The 20,278-nt window shown below is 37.9% G+C and overlaps 1 protein-coding gene across 3 annotated transcripts in view; it reads right to left on the bottom strand.

The window, feature by feature from the left end:
- Nucleotides 1-256: 256 nt before the first annotated feature.
- TBCK (TBC1 domain containing kinase) overlaps nt 257-20,278 on the bottom strand; it is a 187,804-nt gene continuing 167,782 nt past the window's right edge. For all 3 annotated transcript variants that reach the window (XM_065907571.1, XM_065907572.1, XM_065907570.1), the window contains one exon: nt 257-1,862. In XM_065907571.1, coding sequence (XP_065763643.1) covers nt 1,752-1,862 — 111 coding nt within the window. In that variant the 3' untranslated portion in view covers nt 257-1,751. The remainder of the gene's footprint in view (nt 1,863-20,278) is intronic.

Below are 20,278 nucleotides of genomic sequence, written 5' to 3'. Positions count from 1 at the left end.
AACAACAAAAAAAAAAACCCCAACACAGCTGCTGGGACAACTTGACATCTACGTGCAAGAATGAAGTTGGCTACTTATCTCACTCCATACATAAAAATCAAATTAAAGATCTTGGGAGGGGATCAATGGGGAATGCCTGCTCATAGGTAGAGGATTTCTTCTTTGGGTTTTGAAAATGTTCTGAAATTAATAGTGATTGTTGCACAGGTTTGTGAATCTACTAAAAAACATGAATTATACATTCTAAAAGGCTGAATTTTAAGGTATATAAATTATATCTGAATTAAAAATATAGATGACAAAAAACCCCAAAACAAACTGCAGTGATAAAACCATAGTCCGGAAAGTTGGACTGAGGTTCTTATTGAAATGTTCTACTTACGTAGTCCTAATACTGAAGAGGAATACAAGTTAAAGATAAAAGATCATGTTTTAGTTAAAACAAAATTGAACATAGTCAAAAAAACACTGTATTTTAATAATTCTAAGATGCATGTTTTTTCACATTTCTGAAATGGAAATGAATCCTATAATTGATAGGGTGTCACAGTTTATTTGGCTGCATTTTTCTTTCTTCATGGTGCATAAAGTTGTGATATATCTTAGATTCAACGAAATGCTTGATTTTTAGAATTATGTGGCAGAGGCTGCCAGCTGTCCTTCAATGTGTTCTCCTCTTCCTAAACAGTAATAAAAATTTTAACTGGGTAAATGACTGCCCAGTCAAAACTGTATTTTAGGTTTTCTTGATAGCTAATTGTGGCCGCATGCCTAAGTTCTGGCTAATAACATGTATGCAGAAGTAACATGTGCAACTTCTGGTTTGTGCCCTTAAAGAGAAGGAACATGCCCTCCCTTCTCTTCTTCCTCCCTATTTTTACCTTCTCTTCTTTTCCCCCCTCCCTCCTCTGAGATTCCCTTCCTTCCAAACTGCAGATGTGACGGAGGGAGTTGAACAGCCATCTTGGTCGATGAGATAGAAACCCAGTGTTGAGGGTGGTGGAGCAGTGAAAAAAGACACCTGAGTTCTGAATCACTGTGAATCCAATACACTAGCCCTACATTGACTCTGCAAGGGTGTTACATGAGAGAAAAACGAAGTTCTATTTTGTCTAAGTCACTCTTATTTTTAGTGTCTCAGCTACAGAAGCTGAACAATATTCTATATAATATGAATAGTTTCTGACTTTCATTTTTCCAGAACTGTTACTACTTTCTCTGGTGGGCTAAATAATGCTCCCTCTAAACACACACATACACACGTCTGGGCCAAAAATGAGTTACCAAATGTAACATGTACTTATAAGGAATGTATGGTGAATAGCTTTTCACTTTTCTTTATCATGGAAGAATGATTTCAGCCCACATTCAGTCTATATTTCTAAAGAATACCTCTGTTAGGACTGTCTGCTCAGTGCTGTGGAAGACAGCCTTTTCAGTGCAACAAGATTTCTTGATAATGCTAAACCTGCCTCGTCAGTTGAATTCTTCTGGCTTTGTGTTGAGGTGGTAAAAAATACATGATCGGATTTCACCATGAAGAAAATTCTTTCAGTAATACATGTACAGTCAAGTTTCCTGGATAGCTGAACATTTGGGTCATGCGTTTTAAAAAATAAATGTCTCATGACAAAACTTTATACAGATGTAACAGTCTGGAAGTCTAGTTCTGTCAGAGTGGCAAGGGTGTGGACAGTTGCGCTGCGGGGGGTGAGGCTATTCTGTCCTTTTGACAGCCATGCTCTTGCTCTTCATATTTGAGGAGATGGGATGGTGAGGAGGCCTGTGGGCTTGATTTTATTAATGCCACCATCTAGAATACAGATTCTCGGATATTTCATCTTCACAAGATGAGCTGCAAACTGAAAAAAAAAAAAAAAAAAAATAAGGACAAATTTATAAAGGACACACAAAATTGATATCTGTCTAATCCCATTTTTTTCTCAAGCTGTAACAGACAAAACAATAGTGATATCACTGCTGTCACTGTTCTATCAATGAATCATTAATTTAGTTTTTAATATACATTAAAATCCCCCTTTTCAAACGTATTCATGCTATGGTATAAATGTGTCTCTTTAGTTCTCTTTTAAACTTGTTTGAATAGGCAGTAAATATACAAGATAAACAGTTCTAACAATATAAAAGGGTAAGCAGTGAGATCTAAACTCCTCTTACATTTCTTCTTAGTTCCCCACCCCCAGAAATCATTAACATTCCTATTTTCCCTATTTCCTTCCAGTGATTGCCAAAACATTCTCAAATCTATATTTTGAACAATTTTTATAGTATTTTCAACATATTAGTTACTGCAATTATGTGCACAATATCCCAGAGAGGGCCAGCGTTGTTGTTGTTTAGTTGCTAGGCTGTGTCTGACTCTTCTGTGACCCCATGGACTGTAGCCCTCCAGGCTCCTCTGTCCATGGGATTTCCCAGCAAGAACACTGGAGTGCATTGCCATGCCTTTCTCCAGGGGATCTTCCTGGATGAGGGATAGAACCCATGTCTCCTTCACTGGCAGGTGGATTCTTTACTGTTGAGCTACCAGGGAAGGGAGGGTCCATAAACTGGTTCTAACATGTTTTTGGAGCAACTGCAATGAACAGTTTGAGACTATAAACTTGTAATAAATAGGAAGGACTGCTCTAAGAAGTCTTCTAGATGCCTAGCAAAGCAGGGCTTTGAAAAATTATCAAGACATACGCACATCTCCCTGGCTTGCCCACGTCTACGTATCCAGGATCGTTGATTATCTTTCTCTACTCCTTGTACTTGAGTTGTGGACTGTAATCAGTCCCCTGATAAGGATCACTTTAGGACTCAGAGTCTTTTTTGTTGTACACTGTCTGTTGGAAACAGTCTCCAGCTCCCACCAACTCCTGGGTTTTAGTTTCTCCTCAAAACAACCCCCACTCCCACCTGCCTAATTTCTACTTATTTCTCAGGCAATTCCTTGTCTAGAAGTCAAGTTTGCATTAGGAGACCCTTTTCTCAGCCCAGGTTTTTTGTGCAAATCTTTATCTTTGGCTTACATCAGTGTAAATTGCCTACAAGAGTCTGCTTCTCTAGCAAACTGTAAACTCCTCTAGGACAGTGACAGTGTTGTTTATGTTTGTGTATTTTTTTGACCACACTGTATGGCATGTGGAATCTTAGTTCCCTGACCAGGGATCAAACCTGGGCCCCCTGTAGTGGAACTGCAGAGTCTTAATTACTGGACCACCTGGGAAGTTCCCCAAATCTTTTTATCTCTAATGCCCTGGACATGGCAGAGACTCAATATATGCCTATTGATCTGAAGTAAACTATGATACAGGACAAATAACTGAGGGCGAAAGAGTGAAGTAGAGAAGGTTTGCTTGGGCTCTCTCGCATTCTCTCTCTTTATGTGGTGTCCTGTTCCTCCTCCTTGGGTGTTTGTGTCCTCACCTTCTTCTCAATTACTTATCATAAGCTGATCTCAGATCCTTCAAGAAAAATGACTAATACTTGCTCACAATGCTATTGTCTCTTGGGAGTACTTGAAGCGTATCTGAAGCTTAACATTGGTGGAATCTCAAGTCAGCAGTCTTGATTTTATGGTTCAAGAGAATCAGCTGAGTGGTTTGGTCAGGGTAACTTCGAGGCCTCACTCAGAGATTCTGCTAATAAGCAATAGACCTAGGGCTCAGAAATGTGTTATTTTGGTTGTTGTTGTTGTTGTCTGTTTTTAAACAAACACCATTAGATGATTCTAAAGCAGGTCTGTGGACAATATTTTCAAAAATACTATCTTAAGCCCAAAGTATAAAGGTATTGGTAAGTAGGTAAAACAGATGTTGCTGGATTTGGATCTTAGCAATTTTCAGAACTCACAGAAATGGACCTCAGTATTGCTGATCCCACTTATCTTCTCCATTTCTATAGAGCCTTAAGATATTCAAAGGCCATGTACCTTTCAAACCCTAAACTTTTCCAGAGCCACTGAGGGTCTCCTTAAGTGTAGTTAACGTTGAAGAGAAACAGTGTCCCTTGATCCAAAAGTTATCACGTGAGCTAGAGTGCAAAGGGAGCTGATCTTCATCCTGTTCTTCCTGCTTATTTCTCCTTGAGCCCCAGTCCCTCAGAACAGAGGCACCAGGCTCTCTGCCCTGAGTCGTTGCAGGCAGCAAGCCCCTGGTACTGTATGATTGCTGAAACGCCTTGGCTTCATTCTCCCACATGCAGTGATATAATTACCATTTAGGTCGAAATTCTAAAATAAACATACCATTACTCAAAAGGTCTTGTGGATAAGCAGTCTTAGTGTTCAGTACTTTCAAAACACTGTAGAAGTCAGAAAATGAGTAAGACAGGACTTACTGTACATTTAACTAATCTCTCTGAAACTCTGCTGTAGAGCTGGAAAGCTCCCACTGTTATTTTAAGGAGGGACATAACAAGTAGGTTACTATTGAACTGGAAAATGGTGCAGGCGAAGCAAGCAGAACTGAGCATTTTATAACAATCAGACCACTGCAATGTGGGAGGTCTAAGAAGAAAAGCAGAAATGGAGCACAAGGAGATGGCAAGTTTAGGTGCCTGTGCTTAAGAAAAAGAGCAAGTGTTGAGTTTTCAGGTTAAGATTATGAGTTCTGCTCCCCCAATCCTCTGTGTGTTGTTCCAGTGATCCATGTAGCATACTGGCCCCTAACAGTGAAGCCATGACAGCATCTTTCCATTTCTGTGATAGAAACAGCTCTTCTCCATCTATTCCTTCGTCCATTCATTTATGTATCAATCAAACATTTCACTGAACACCCAGGAAGTACCAGGCACTGCTGCAGTTTTTGCAGCGCTTGCAGTGGAGGAGACAGTAACAATATTCAGCAGCATTGCTATTATACAAGCAGAAGTTCAAGGTACTTCTGTATTTATCAGAGGTTTGGAGGGGGAGCTGTGGCCCTCTCCCCACTCCTCTTTCATTAGTGATGCCCGGAGGGAATGAGAACCCAGGGGTGATGCCACAGGCGTTGTACCGGCCTTTGAGGCTACAGCTGGACAGGTTAGGGAGGAAAGAAAGGGCTGGGAGTTCACTGTGTGAAAACAACCACGTCACTTATGGAGAAGACACATGGTGGAACAGAGGAGAACCAGGCGTACTACTGCATTCAGGTTTCATCCATCTTCTGCTCTCTGTACGGCGCAGGCTTTGGTGTGAAGGGCCTGGTGTAGCTGCAACTGAAACTCTGGGAGAGGCCTGATTTCAAGCAGAAATCATAAACCTAGACTTACTGAACAATATCCTTGGTGGAAGTGGCAATATATCACATTGGACCAGTGCTATGAAGCCATCAGAATCATCTAGGTGCTTTTAGTAAACAGAGATACCCAGGCCCACTCTACATCAGTAAGAAGTAGAGTTTCTCGGGATGAAGCTCCAGTATGATTTTTGTTTTATTCACCTAGAATCCAATGTGACTTTACTGTGTACAGATTAATGACAGCTTTATTAGATAACGAGATTCATTTGCTGCTCATGTTTGTTTGGGACCTCAAACTGTAATTCTTGTAAGTATAGTCCAGTGTGGAGAGCAAGGGACTTTGCACTAAAAGAGGCTGCCTCGTTGTGGGACTGGAATTTGCAAGACCAAGTCTTGTGTGGAGACAATGGGGTTCCTCAAACTGCACAATCAGTGTAGATCTTGGAAAAGACCCTGAGGCTAGGAAAGACTGAGGGTAGGGGAAGAGAGCAACAGAGGATGAGATAGTTGGATGGCATCACTAACTCAAGGGACACGACTTTGAGCAAATTCCAGGAGAGAGTGAAGGACAGGGAAGCCTGGCATGCTGCAGTTCATGAAGTCACAAAGAGTCGGACATAACTTAGTGACTGAACAAGAAGAAGAAGAAGACAACATCATATGTAGAGTTGGCAGGATGTAGTATTTTCTGGGATAGAATTTTGGGAATTACGACAGCATGGCAGCTGCATTTCTTGTGGGATGTACTCCCATGTGGAGAGGGCAAAGCTCTTGCATTTTTATCATTCCTCTGGTTAGTGGGATCTGGCAGTGGTATTTGTTTCTAGGGTAGGCACACTTCAAATCAGCCCTGTCTGAAAATGGCAGGCTCTTGTGGGTGCCACTCATCTTGTTTTCTCTCTTTATCTTGCATCTTAGCTTGTAATAAGAGGCTGGCATATTTGGCCAAGGAAATCAAGTTCTACTGTAGGAGGAGAGTGGGTGGAGAAGAGGGATTTTTGACCTGCCACAGAGCAGTGCAGGTTAACCAAGGCTAAGAAACCACAGCTGAGGACAGGTGAAAGGCATGAGGGGACTAGAACAGGACCATGTTGTTTCTCACTGAGTATCCTAGGAAACTCTGTAGTAGAACGCATAGTAGCAGCAGGAATTTAAGAAAACTGGGCTTCTACAAGATTCCACAAGGAGCACATTACAGATAATTAAGTTCCTTAATGTGAAAGTCTGGCCTTGTGAGCTTTAAGTTCATAGCAGGGACTTGATAATGGTCATGAATTGACCAACTCCCTGGTGAAAGTCAAACTGAGAAATCTAATATGAACAAAATACAGGTGATTTCTCCATCTAGAGAATAGGGTAGCCTTGGGTCAAATATAACTGACTTGTCCTGACCCCTGAAATTTCTGGGGTGACTAATAAATGTCCTGATCATTTAAATTGTACAACTCAGTGATCCCAATTAGAAACATGAGTTGTGACAAGTATTAGTAAGAAAGAGATAGAAATACTGTTTGATTTCACATGTGGAATTAAAAACAGTCAAGCTCATAGAAGCAGAGGTAGAATGGTGGTTGCCAGGAGTGAGGGGATCAATGGGAGGAGTATGGGCAGATGTTAGTCAAAGGGTACAAAGTTTCAGTTGTGCAAGATGAATAAATTCTGGAGATCTAATGTACATCATAGTGACTACAGTTACTATATACAGCAAGTATAACAGTACTGCACTGGTATACTTGAAATTTGCTAAGAAAGAAAATGGTAACTATGTGAAGTGATGGATATGTTAATTAGCTTGATTTTGGTGATCATTTAATAATGTATGTATATCAAAACATCAAGTTGTACACATTTAATATATACAATTCTTCTGGGTCAATTATACCTTATTAACACTGAAACAAAAAGAGGGCTATATAAGGTGTGAAACAGGTTTCCAGGGTATTAACATTTAATAACAATTAGGCAGTGGCTACTTTACATTCTTATTTCATTCACAGAAGTGAAATCAGCAGGAAGGTAAAACCAAGAAGGTGAACACAAGGTCAGTAATCATCTTACACCCTTATCAAAGGTACCTTTGACAAGTAAGGAGCAGGACAGGTAATTCCAGGGTATTAGTCTAGCATGTTATATACTGAAATATGGTTAATTATGCTATAAGAAAAAAAAATGAGAATTTACAAAAACAAATATTATATGGTCTAAGCTTTCTGGTCCATGGTTTTTTTTTTTTAGAGATAACTATCCTGATGGTGTTTGGGATATTCAGAATCCATGCTATGGTATACATTAGTCTTCTATTCTTGGAACTAATCTTTGGGGATTAAGAAATGTGATAGTATAAAAATTACATCTTAAAAAACATTTTTAATTGCTTTGTTTTGTGTAAGAGGACATATAAATAATTGCAGCGCACTAGCTCAGTGTGTTTTCTCATTTTACTTTGCTGTTGCCAATGTTTTCTGTCTCCATTTCATCTCTTCCCATTCTTTCTCTTTACCTTTTCATTAAGAAAAATATCTAAAAATATGAAAATAGACATACATGAGTATGATCAGCCTGTAGGTATCCAACACCCCGCTTGAACAATTGTAACTCATAGACAATTTATTTCATTTATTCCTCCTACTCAAGCCTCTCAACCACAATTATCGTCTTGATATAAATCCCATATATCATTTAGCACATAGATATGTATCTCTGAAATAAAATGACTTGAAAAATATAACCATAGTACAACTATCACACTCAATATATTAACAATAGTTCCTAATATAATTAAATATTCAGTAAATGCTCAAATTTCTATTATTTCACATATGCTACCTTCTCATCCATCTCTCCCAATATACTGAATGCTCCATAAAAGTAAGGACTTTGTTTTACTTATTACTGTTTCTTCAACGCCCAGAACACTGTCTAGTCCATAGCATTTTCTCTAGTATCAGCTGAATAACAGATCCATTTATTCAACAAATATTTCGTGAATACCTACTATGTATCAGGTATTGTGCTGGGTCCTGGTTAAGCTGCCTTACTGCCAATGGAGGAGGCTGAAAGGATTTTTGGGCAAACAGCAAGGAAATTAGTTCTGGTAAGAGTTAAATGCTATTTTTTTGATCCTTTACTAATAGGGTATTCTTTCAAATTTTGCATAAGTTGAAAGAGGTAAGGTGATTTCTAAAAATGTCTTTAAAAGTTATCAATATAAAAACATTTATACAAAAAAGCAATTATGATGAAGTTTATATAGAAATAATAAACTTCGTGATAATTTTTATGTAGAATCCAAAGAGCAGTCAGATGAGAGACAATGTCCTCTGTCATTTCCACAGTTAAGGAACCAAAGCGGGTGAATGAATATGAAGACAATACAGTGAAAGCTTCATTTCTACTCTTGGCCTCCATTCTTAGTCTCTTTTCTCTCAATGGGTTTGGTAATTTTTAATGGTATGTGGGCCACTCAAGGGGTATATGAAAAAAAAAAGATATGTTAATATTTTCATGTACAATTATAAATTTCTCTTGTCTCTTTTGTTTTACTGTCAAATGTAATTCTAACAAAATCTCAGAGGAATAAAGGAAAGGAAAATAATTTTAATGTTTTAAAGTATACATTTTGAATAGAAATGACAAGAAAAATAAATATTTCCCAAAGTCACAAGATACGTCAGCACGACAGAAGTCAAGGCAACTTCTGCTCCATTGCTGGTTTTGTTTACAGCTCAATAGCAGATTTTTTTTTCTCTCACACGTCTAAATCATATTTTCCTTTTCCATTTTCCTTTGACTTTTGTTTCCCTTGTTGATCATATGGATCACAGCCTTGTCTAACTCAATGAAACTATGAGCCATGCTGTGTAGGGCCACCCAAGATGCACAAGTCATGGTGGAGAGTTCTGACAAAATGTGGTTGTTTGGAGAAGAGAATGGCAAACCTCCTCAACGTTCTTACCTTGAGAACAATATGAAAAGGCAAAAAGATATGACACTGAAAGATGAACTCCCCAGGTTGGTAGGCGCCCAATATGCTACTGGAGAAGAATAGAGAAATGGCTCCAGAAGGAAGGAAGAGGCTGAGCCAAAGCAGAAACAATGCCCAGATGTGGGTGTGTCTTCTGGTGAAAGTAAAGTCCAATGTCTGTAAAGAATAATATTGCACAGGAACCTGGAATGTTAGGTCCATGAATCGAGGTAAACTAGAAGTGGTCAAACAGGAGATAGCAAGAGTGAACAATGACATTTTAGGAATCAGTGAACTAAAATGGATTAGAATTGGCAAATTTAATTCAGATAACCATTATATCTACTACTGAAGGCAAGAATCCCTTAGAAGAAATGCAGTAGCCTTCACAGTCAACAGAAGAGTCAGAAATGCAGTACTTGGGTGCAATCTAAAAATGACATAATGATCTCTGCTCATTTCAAAGGCAAACCATTCAATATCACAGTAATCCAAGTCCAATCCAACCACCAATGCTAAAGAAGCTGAAGTTGAAGAGTTCTATGAAGACCTGTATGACCTTCTAGAACTAATATGAAAAAAGATGTCCTTTTCATCATAGGGGACCGGAATGCAAAAGTATCAAGAGATACATGGAGTAACAGGCAAATCTGGTCCTACAAACCAAAGCAGGGCAAAGGTTAACGGTTTTGCCATGAGAACATACTGGTCACAGCAAACACCCTCTTCCAACAACACAAGAGATGACTCTACACATGGACATCACCAGATGGTCAATACTGAGATCAGATTGATTATATTCTTTGCAGCCGAAGATGGAGAAGCTCTATACAGTCAGCAAAAACAAGACCGGGAGCTGACTGTGGCTCAGATCATGAACTCCTTATTGCCAAATTCAGACTTAAATTGAAGAAAGTGGGGAAAACCACTAGACCATTCAGGTATGACCTAAATAAAATCCCTTACAGTTTACAGTGGAAGTGACAAATAGATTCAGGGGATTAGATCTGATAGACTGCTTGAAGAACTATGGACAGAGGTTTGTAACACTGTATAGGAGGTGGTGATAAAAACCATCCCCAAGAAAAAGAAATGCAAAAAGGCAAAATGGTTGTCTGACGAGGCCTTATAAATAGCTGAGAAAAGAAGAGAAGCAAAAGGCAAAGGAAAAGGAAAAATTTAACCATCTGAATGCAGAGTTCCAAAGAATAGCAAGGAGAGATAAGAAAGCCTTCCTCAGTGATCACTGCAAAGAAATAGAGGAAAACAACAGATTGGGAAAGACTAGAGATCTCTTCAAGAAAATTAGAGATACCAAGGGAACATTTCATGTAAAGATGGCACAATAAAGGACAGAAATGGTATGGTCCTAACAGAAGCAGAAGATATTAAGAGGTAGCAAGAATACAGAAAATATCTATACAAAAAAGATTTTAATGACCCAGATAACCATGATGGTATGATCACTCACCTAGAGCCAGACATCCTGGAATGTGAAGTCAAGTGGACCTTAGGAAGCATCACTATGAACAAAACTAGTGGAGGTGATGGAATTCCAGTTGAACTATTTAAAATCCTAAAAGATGATGCTGTGAAAGTGCTGCATTCAATATGCCAGCAAATTTTGAAAATGAAGCAGTGGCCATAGGACTGGAAAAGGTCAGCTTTCATTCCAATCCCAAAGAAAGGGATGCCAAAGAATGTTCAAACTACCACACAACTGCACTCATCTCCCATGCTAGGAAAGTAATGCTCAAGATTTCCCAAGCCAGGCTTCAACAGTACATGACCTGTGAACTTCCAGATGTACAAGCTGGATTTAAAAAAGGCAGAGGAATCAGAGATCAAATTGTCAATATCCACTGGATCATTGAAAAAGCAAGAGAATTCCAGAAAATATTTTCTGTTTTACTGACTATGCCAAAGCCTTTGACATGTGTGAATCACAACAAACTGGAAATTCTTCAAGATATTAGAATACCAGACCAGCTTACCTGCCCCCTGAGAAATGTGTATATAGGTCAAGAAGCAACAGTTAGAACTGGACATGGAACAATGGACTAGTTTCAAATTGGGAAAGGAGTGCATCAAGTCTGTACATTGTCACCCTACTTATTTAACTTATATGCGGAGTACATCATGCTAAATGCCGGCCTGGATGAAGCAGAAGCTGGAATCAAGATTGCCAGGAGAAGCATCAATAACCTCAGATATGCAGATGACACTACCCTTGTGGCATAAAGCAAAGAGGAACTAAAGAGCCTCCTGATGAAAGTGAAAGAGGTGAGTGAAAAAGCTGGCTTAAAAGTCAACATTCAAAAAACGAAGATCATGGCATCTGGTTCCATCACTTCATGGCAAATAGATGGGGAAAACAGTGGAAAACAGTGAGAGACTTTATTTTTTTGGGCTCCAAGATCACTGCAGATGGTGACTAAAGTCATGAAATTAAAAGACGTCTGCTCCTTGGAAGAAAAGCTATGGCCAACCTAGACAGCATATTTAAAAGCAGAGACATTACTTTGGTGACAAAGGTCTGTCTACTTAAAGCTATGTTTTTTTCAATAGTCATGCATGGATGTGAGAGTTGGATCATAAAGCAAGCTGAGTGCGGAAGAAGTGATGCTTTTGAACTTTTGTGGTGTGGAGAAGACTCTTGAATATCCCTTGGACTACAAGGAGAGCAAAACAGTCAATCCTAAAAGAAATTAATCCTGAATATACACATTGGAAGGACTGATGCTGAAACTGAAGCTCCAACACTTTGGCTACCTGATGTGAAGACCTGACTCATTTGAAAAGACCCTGGTGCTGGGAGAGATTGAAGGCAGGAAGAAAAGGGGATGACAGAGGATGAGATGGTTGGATAACATCACCGATTCAATGGATATGAGTGTGAGTAAGCTCCAGGAGCTGGTGAAGGACAGGGAAGCTTGGTATGCTGCAGTTCATGGGGTCGTAAAGAGTCGGACTCGGCTGATCAATTGAACAATGACAATAAATCCAATCACTTGCACTAAAGAAAATTTTTCTTATACATAAGATATTAATGTTTTGTAATGAAGACAATGGATTTTTACAATTTCTTGAAACAAATACAAGTTATATCTTTTAATGGTCTTCTGACAATCCCCTTTTAGGCTATAAGCTGGACTTTGTCTCTTCTCCTAAAACAATACATTTATAATAAGTGGCATAGTGGTAATGAATCTGCCTGCAATGCAGGGGAATGTGGGTTTGCTCCTAGGGTTAGGAAGATTCCCTGGAGAAGGAAATGGCAACTCTTGCTGGGAAACGCCATGCACAGAGGAGCCTGACAGGCTACAATCCATAGCGTTGCAAACAGTTAGACACAACTGAGTGAGCACACACAAAGAAAAACCCTACATCTTTCTGTTTTGTGTTGTAGAATACTGAGTGCTTATAACTGGAAGGATTCCATTACATACCCATACAGTTTTCACTCTCCTTTGAATTCCAGTCTGAACCTCTACATACTTGACTGAAATTTTTTATGCTAGTGTCCCATGAGCACTTCAAACTCAGTATATCCCATCATCATTATATTCCCTCCAAACCTACTTTATTTTCTCTTCCTTATCTGTTAAAGGTATCGGCAACCTCCCCAAAACCAAACCTGAAAACTTTAAGGTGATATTTTACTTTGGCTCCATACTCAATTAGGCACAAAACTGTGTGAGTTCTGTGATTAGTCCCTCTTTTCCATTCTTCAGCTCATACTTCATTTTAGACCCCAATTACTCTTGAATTAGTCCCTCAGTGGTTCTTGCAGTTTTAGTTCTTCCCGTTCCATTTTACCCAGTACCCTGCTCCCTACATGGTAACATTATGGAGGACTCTTAGGAAATCCCCAGTAACTGTTATGTAGAGATATGTTCCTTTGTAGGGTTACTGCCCTTCAGCAAGATATGTGGATTTCTTATAAGGAATAACTTGCTTATTTATAGTCAGTCAGCATAATCTTTCGTACCTAAAAGTTCTTATTCAAAGTTTCATTTTGATAATATTAAGGCTAAAGTTTCTTTGAATTTTGAGAATGACAAATTCATTTTAGACTTATACTTGCTTATTCTTTAGGTTAAAGGTTAATGAGAAGGTTGTCCTTTAGTATCTTAAATAAGGTAAGAGAAGATAGTGACAGGATGTTACCAGATGCTTTGAGTCACATCATAATAGCAGGGAAGCCATTTCCTGAAATCTCTTGAAAGTTGCAGAGCTTTGGCTGTCAGTCTCAGACAAACCCTTCTGTTGTCTTTTCTCAACAGCCGTTTGAGCTTTGCTGACACCAGGGGCTTAGAAACTATTTAGACAGTGGGAGACTGCAAGCTTAGACAGAAGGTCAACTAAAGGTAGAATCTGGATAGAATCTGGCACTGAAATAGACTGGGAATAAAGGAAGAGTGAAACTCTTTAACTGGTCTCTAGTTCTTGGTATTTGAAAATTTCAATTTCATTGGGAACATGGGCAAACGAGAGGGAGACACTTAAAACTAACTTTCCAAATGATTTTCTAAACTACAGCTGAGAATGTTACTTTCCTTCTTTAAAGTCTTTAATAGCTCCCCACGGCTAAAACGTAAACTCCCTAGCGTAGCATTTCAGGCCTTCTATAACCAAATACCCCACCCACCCTTCCAGCCTTATCTGTGGTTAAACGCTCTTCAGAGAAGCCCTGTGCTTTCTAATCAGCCTGTGTTATTTTCTTTGCCTGGAATGTTCCCTCCTGACTACGCCTTCCTCTCAGCACTTTTCCTTACTGAAATCCTCCTGATAATTCAAGATCTAGGTCTATTATCACCTTCCCCATAAAACTTTAGGAATCCTTCACTTAACTTGAAGAAATTCCTTCCTTCTCACCGATTTTCTACAACTTTAACTATAAATCTCATAGCAAATGCCACATTCCATTTTTGAGTTTTAATCAGTTGTATATGTCTTATCTTTTTAATTAGAATTTTTTCACTTCACACATGTCTTATCTTAATTAGATTGCAAGTTTTATACGGTCAAAGACTGCTTTTCTCATTTCTGCTTCCTCATAATAGTTTCCATCATGTAGACACTCAATGTTTGTTGTCTTAAACTAAACTTGTAGTGATATTAGCATTTTTTTCTATTGTCTTCTTTTTACCAATTTCTATAAGTGCATTCTGCCTACTGCGAACTATTATTTTTAAGATGTTCATTCTTAACTTAGCCATTAATTTAACCATCAAATATTTATTGAGTGCTTGCTACTTGAAAGGCACTATGCTAGGGGCTGGGGGTATGACAATGAATACAGTGTAATCCCTGTCCTCAGTGAGCTTGGAGTTCAGTAGGAGATGCAGGTAAGCGCACAGGTAAGTGGACAGGTGACTACAATGCCATTTGATAAATGCTACACAGAACCATTATTTAAGGTTGTACAAATTGTGCCTGACATGAGAGAACATGGAAAAGAGGTAAGTGAAGCATGAAACGTAGCCCCATCCTCTCCGATCCAAGTTTTGTGGCCTTACATGGTGCTGTGTTCCTAAATGAACATTTATCTAATGTACACAGAAATTCTGTATATGAGAGTGGTCTCAATGCCACTATAAGAGTAAGTAAAATATTTTCTGTGAGCACTTGGAAAGGCTACTTCGTTACAGACTTGAGGAATTAAGAATGAATTCTATGAAGAAATGCTATATGAACAGCTTTTCAAGACAAAAGGGTGAACAGAAATAAGAATGCTTCAAATAGAGAGAAGTACAAACAGACAGTTAGTATGTAAGGAACTATGAGTAGTTTAATTATGGCTGGACTCTAAAAGCAGTGAGAGTGAGCTTGGAAAACAGAATCCAGTTCAAGAAAGGCCTTATAAACTATGATTAGAGTTTGGATTGTGATGGCAATGGGAAGTCATACAGGCATTCTGACAGTGATCAGATACCATTTCACAAATCTCATTGCTTGTAGGGTGGAACTGGGGGAAGAAGGTTGCTTCCAGGTAGGGACAGCGGGAAACTGTAGGAGGTTAGGCATGAGATTTTGATCTCAGGGAAGACACTTTGGAAATGAATATGAAAGAATTTCAGACCTACTTAACAAGATGATAAGACAAATAGTAATTTTCCATAAAGTTTATTCCACCAGTAAAGAAGGAGAGAAAATTCACTATTTCAATCAAATAGGCTGAGTGGTATGGAGGAAGGTGTGGGAACTTTGTAGCTGGACAGCACAGAGTTTGAACCAGGGTTCTATTAATACCACTGGTTAGCTGTGGGATCTTAGGTAAGTCACTTAGCCTTTTTGGCCTTAGTTTCTTCACCTGTTAAATCTGTAATAATAATACACTTTACTTAAAATGTACTTAAAATGTTGTTGAGAGGTTTAAATTTGATATTACATGTGTAAGTGCTTGATTCATACTAAATAGTTTCTATAAAGCTAGTCTCCTCCTTTTTTCCTCTTTCCTTTCCCCAAATGATCCTTTAATAGGAAGGCCATTTACAACATCCTGCAACTGTACAGATTCAAACTTAAAAAAGCAGAGTTCTTCCCATATGGAACATAATGTAGGGCTTCAGAGTGTAAATGGTGAACTGCTTATGTTGGAGCAGTAATTTATACTAGTGACTCTTATAGTTTACTGGGTCACATATAGTTTTGGCAATCAGAAGAAAGCTTATGAACTTATTCTTTGAAAAAAATATATTATACAGCACATATGTATATAACACTTTGAACAAAATTTTAATTAATTCAAAGAGTTTCTAAAACTCATGAATTCTAGGTTAAAATTTTTCCTTTACATTAATTCATTTAATTTAAAAATTTATGATAGTTAATAGTGACTAGTATTTATGCATAAGGCAAACTGGGATCTTTCTACAGATTTACGGATTAGTGTTTAAAACCGCTTATACTTTCAAATAAGTTCTCTTAGGAATGGCTATGTGGAGGTTTTCTGAAAAGCTGACATTAAAGAAATAGGAGAAAACATTTTGGATATGACATAAAAGTTTGTTTTTATGACATAAAAGCATACTGGCTTGTATTAGAGGATAAGCCTCTTTTGATAAAATTCCACCATATAATGCCATCAATGTATCAGGAACTCTAATGAGTTTTGTGGCACATTTTCCTATGATCTGCAATACTGGGGACCAGAATTTCAGCAACAATCATTTATCCACTTCTGTTTATACTAGACAACTGAGAACAGTAAACCCATACAGTGTCCAAGGCACTAGTCATATTACACACAGTATACCATACTCTGAAAAGGATGTACACAATAAAAACTCAGATTCAAAAGCGAGGGCTGTGATGGATCACGGCCAAACCCCAAACTTTGTAGGTCAAGAGGGAGGGTGAATATGGTTAGTTTCTCATTCAGCCACACATTCCTGTGGTAAGGAGTAATTAATTAAATGGCAGGCTACAGAGAGCAGGTTTAGGTATACAGAATAACACATATTAAGACAAAATAACTTTTGTCCAGTGATAGGTCATGAATATAGTGCCAGAGATCACAAGATTCAGATAATGACTTGGCAGTTTTTTTTTCTGGAAATCGGAAATGAGTTGCCTCTGTTTTTTAAAAAATTGCTTATATACATAATACATCCAATAAACATGTTAAAAAACCAAAGTCTGGGTTAGGTGTTTTAGGATTCCCATTACTGCAACTCCTACATGGCTTTTCAATTCACACAGTTTTTGAAAGGTTATAAAAATAGGGATTCTCAGGACAGGTTTTATTTTAGTTCATGGGCTTCTTAAAGTAAATTATCCTCCATCGCTTAACAAATGTAAAGTTATATAGAAGAGTTTTCACTGTTACTCTTAAGCCTCATATGATGTCTAGTGTCTTCAAGTTGCATTAATATCTAAACTGTTTCCTTATAATCTGATATAAACCCACAGACCAAAAAAACTGCTGACAAAAAGGCAAGGAAAAGGTCAGGAGAAAAGCCAAGTTTAACCATAACCAGTGCTTACAGTTCTAACAAGACCAAGAAAGAATTCCTTACATATTTGGAACTTATAAAGGAGATTCACTTCCTATTTTCAAACTGCCTAAGGTACAATTAAAAAGAGACCTAATGTATTTTTTGACAGAAGGTTCCATACAAAGTAAAGGTATTATATTAATCAGACAAACTAGACAGATACTATCAGGAACTAGAGAAATTTGCTATAGGGATGACACAAACACTGAACTGGTTTAAGGAGTTTTCAGAATCATTTGGTCCCCTTTGAACACACACTAGGAGGACACTCTCAAATGCCTGAGGCCAAAAAATAAGGGAAGAGCTTGAGCAGAGAGGAAGAAAGGAGATGGAGCTAGAGAAAAATGGAAGAGGCAAGGGCTACTAGTGATTATCTCAGTATCACAAATCTTGGTTTAGCTTGGTTAAGGGATCCAAAAAGTAGTGGGGTGGGACCGGAGGGCAGGAGCCTCCAATTTACTGCAATACAAATTAACTTCCAACCCAACATCGAAAGGTCAAATAACCTTGCTCTCCAGGGCAGTGTAAATGAACACAACCGGAGAATCATCTTATTTTAAAAAATAGTTGCACCAGTATGCCTTGCTTATTATAAATCTGCTTCTTTTCATTTGAAAACAAATGCCATATTTTAAATTTAATCCTTACATGTCAAGGATAGAAAACAGCTACACACAATGTTTAGTCATAGAATTGCCACAAAAATCATCTCTTGTCTAGGCTTCTGAATCAAATGCTATTCAGAAGTGTTTATGTTTTGCTATTTTGTTTTGGTTTTAAAGAAAAGAATAATAACACACACTGGCTTATTACTGAAGATGGCTCTTATGTTCTCAGATGAATATTTCTTCTGATGACAAAAGAAAAGCAATGATTGTCAACAATCCAAAGGGTTGTTGACAAGTCAAAGTGAAATGCAAAGATTCCTTCAATTTCTTTCTTAGATAACTTTTTGATGTGGTACACTAGCAGTCATGAAATCTTTGTGGTCTTATAACCACTAAAGATAATCTAGATAGAGAGTATTTTTAGAGTTTCATGTGTTTCAGTGACTAACATAGTAATATGATGTACTGCTGAAAGGACTCCCTGAAAGTTAACACTGACTGGAGTGTCATTCTGCTCTGGTCAGTGTTGTTGGCCATTTTCCTGTCTGAGACTTATCACTAGCTCGAGTTGGGTCCCACTGCATTATTTTCCCACAAAGGAAAAAAGGAGACCCAGAAATGCTTTAAAGCATGCTGGTGTGTTGTCATCATTCTTGCTAAACATTATTGTGTACTTCTAGGAAAGAAAGTGGATTCACCATGATGTTTTGTCAAGCTAAGACTTTGACCTTAGGCTGGGGGTAGGACAGTGTGAGTAATGGTTGCTAAGAGAATCAAAACAAATCATACATTTGTCCATGGATATTTGATTAGTGCTTAAAATAAAAATTTCTGTTAAAATTGAGTAATCCACTCTAGGATATAAGAATGAACTTTCCTGAGTTCATTTAATCCAGGATATGGATGGTAGACTATCTCTGCCTCTCCCTATTGATTTGAAAAGCTATTGCCTTAATTCTCAGATTTATATACTTGCTCTCTGAGATTAATTCAGGATGCTTCCTTGTATGCCCAGGGAATCTAATTCTAGTTTAACAATCGAAGATGCAATTTCTCATGTGAGTTTCAAAGACATGATTATTTCTGCAAGAAGACAAGAGTGAGACCTTGCCATGTTTTTCATTTAAATGCGAAACAAAGCTTGAATTGCCTTTACCCTTCTTTTCCTACAGGGGTCTTCATACTCCCATAAGGCCCGGCGACAGAGGCAGCCTGTTAATGCTTGGCTTGCCAGATGCTTGCTGACTGTACAGCAGCAAGGATCAGCACAAAAGCTGATCCACCCTTGAACAGCAGTAGACATTTCAGAGACAGGATTCCACTCACTGGAGACTATCTGAATTTCCTTGATGCTGACAACTTTGTTCACAAAATATCTGGAAATGTTCGATTCTATCATGGTTCACTGCTTTATTTAACCTGAAGGTTAAGGTGAATTAAACATTACTGACAAGTGAGGTTTAGTAGGACTTAATTCTAGTATGAAGACGCCTCTACAGAGAATACTAATTAAGCTAAGATCTTTGTAGTCCTCCTTTTCTGTCCTATTCTGAGGGGGGCGGGGGTGAAGAGTAATGTTTTATCCAGATAAGAAATGTCAGAATCTAAAAGTTTTTTGATGTATTTAATGTGGGAGCAAGGTCAAAAACAAAAGCCTTATGAAGTGGTAATTGTAAAGAAGCTACCTCATAGCAAAAAGTTGCTAATCAGTTGTAATTATAGGAAATAGTTCATGAATACATAATTAAAATGGAATCATATATCTTCTGATTATAGTTTCCCAGGTACATGAATAAGTGATATTTCTCAGATTTGTTCTGTCTTCTATGTGATTTTAGACAATACAATCAATACATCTGGTCACTGCAGAGTACTTCCTTCATACCTGTATTACAAAAAATACCCTAGTCCTAACTGCTATGTCAAATGAGTGATTTAATACTGTCATATTCTAGATAAGTGGTTCATTTATTCTCTCTTGCAGTTGTTCAATGATATTTTGATAGTTGTAAATCCACTACTGAGAGATTTTTCTTTTACTGAACTATACTTGATTTCATTTGATGAATTTTCAGTCTAACTTTATTACTAGGTTTTAACAGCAGATGTAAAACTAGAAAAATTATAATCAGTGCCTACTGTTTTGCAAACAGAAAGTTCCCAAGTCCAAATCATAAACATTCTGTGTTTGACATAAAATCATAAACATCTGCAAAGATAATTTGTAACCATACTAACTAAAATTGGTACCTCTGCTTTCTTTTCACAGTATTCAACTATGGCTTTCTTAATCTTTTCAAAACAGGACTGTGCCAGTTGCAGTGCACTGATTTCAGCTTAGAAGAAAAGCTGCTACTTGTTTAGAAATCACTGTTTTATTGATACACACAGAGGAAAAATATTAGACCTGATCAGAACAGCTTTTATGAAAGATCCTCACTACTGTTTGACCAAAAATTGTAGGGCTCATACGAACTG

This window comes from Muntiacus reevesi, chromosome 16 (assembly GCF_963930625.1).
Source record: "Muntiacus reevesi chromosome 16, mMunRee1.1, whole genome shotgun sequence".
Taxonomy (NCBI): domain Eukaryota; kingdom Metazoa; phylum Chordata; class Mammalia; order Artiodactyla; family Cervidae; genus Muntiacus; species Muntiacus reevesi.
The sequence above is the reverse complement of the archived record's forward strand: the minus strand, read 5'-3'. Positions and strand labels throughout refer to the sequence as shown.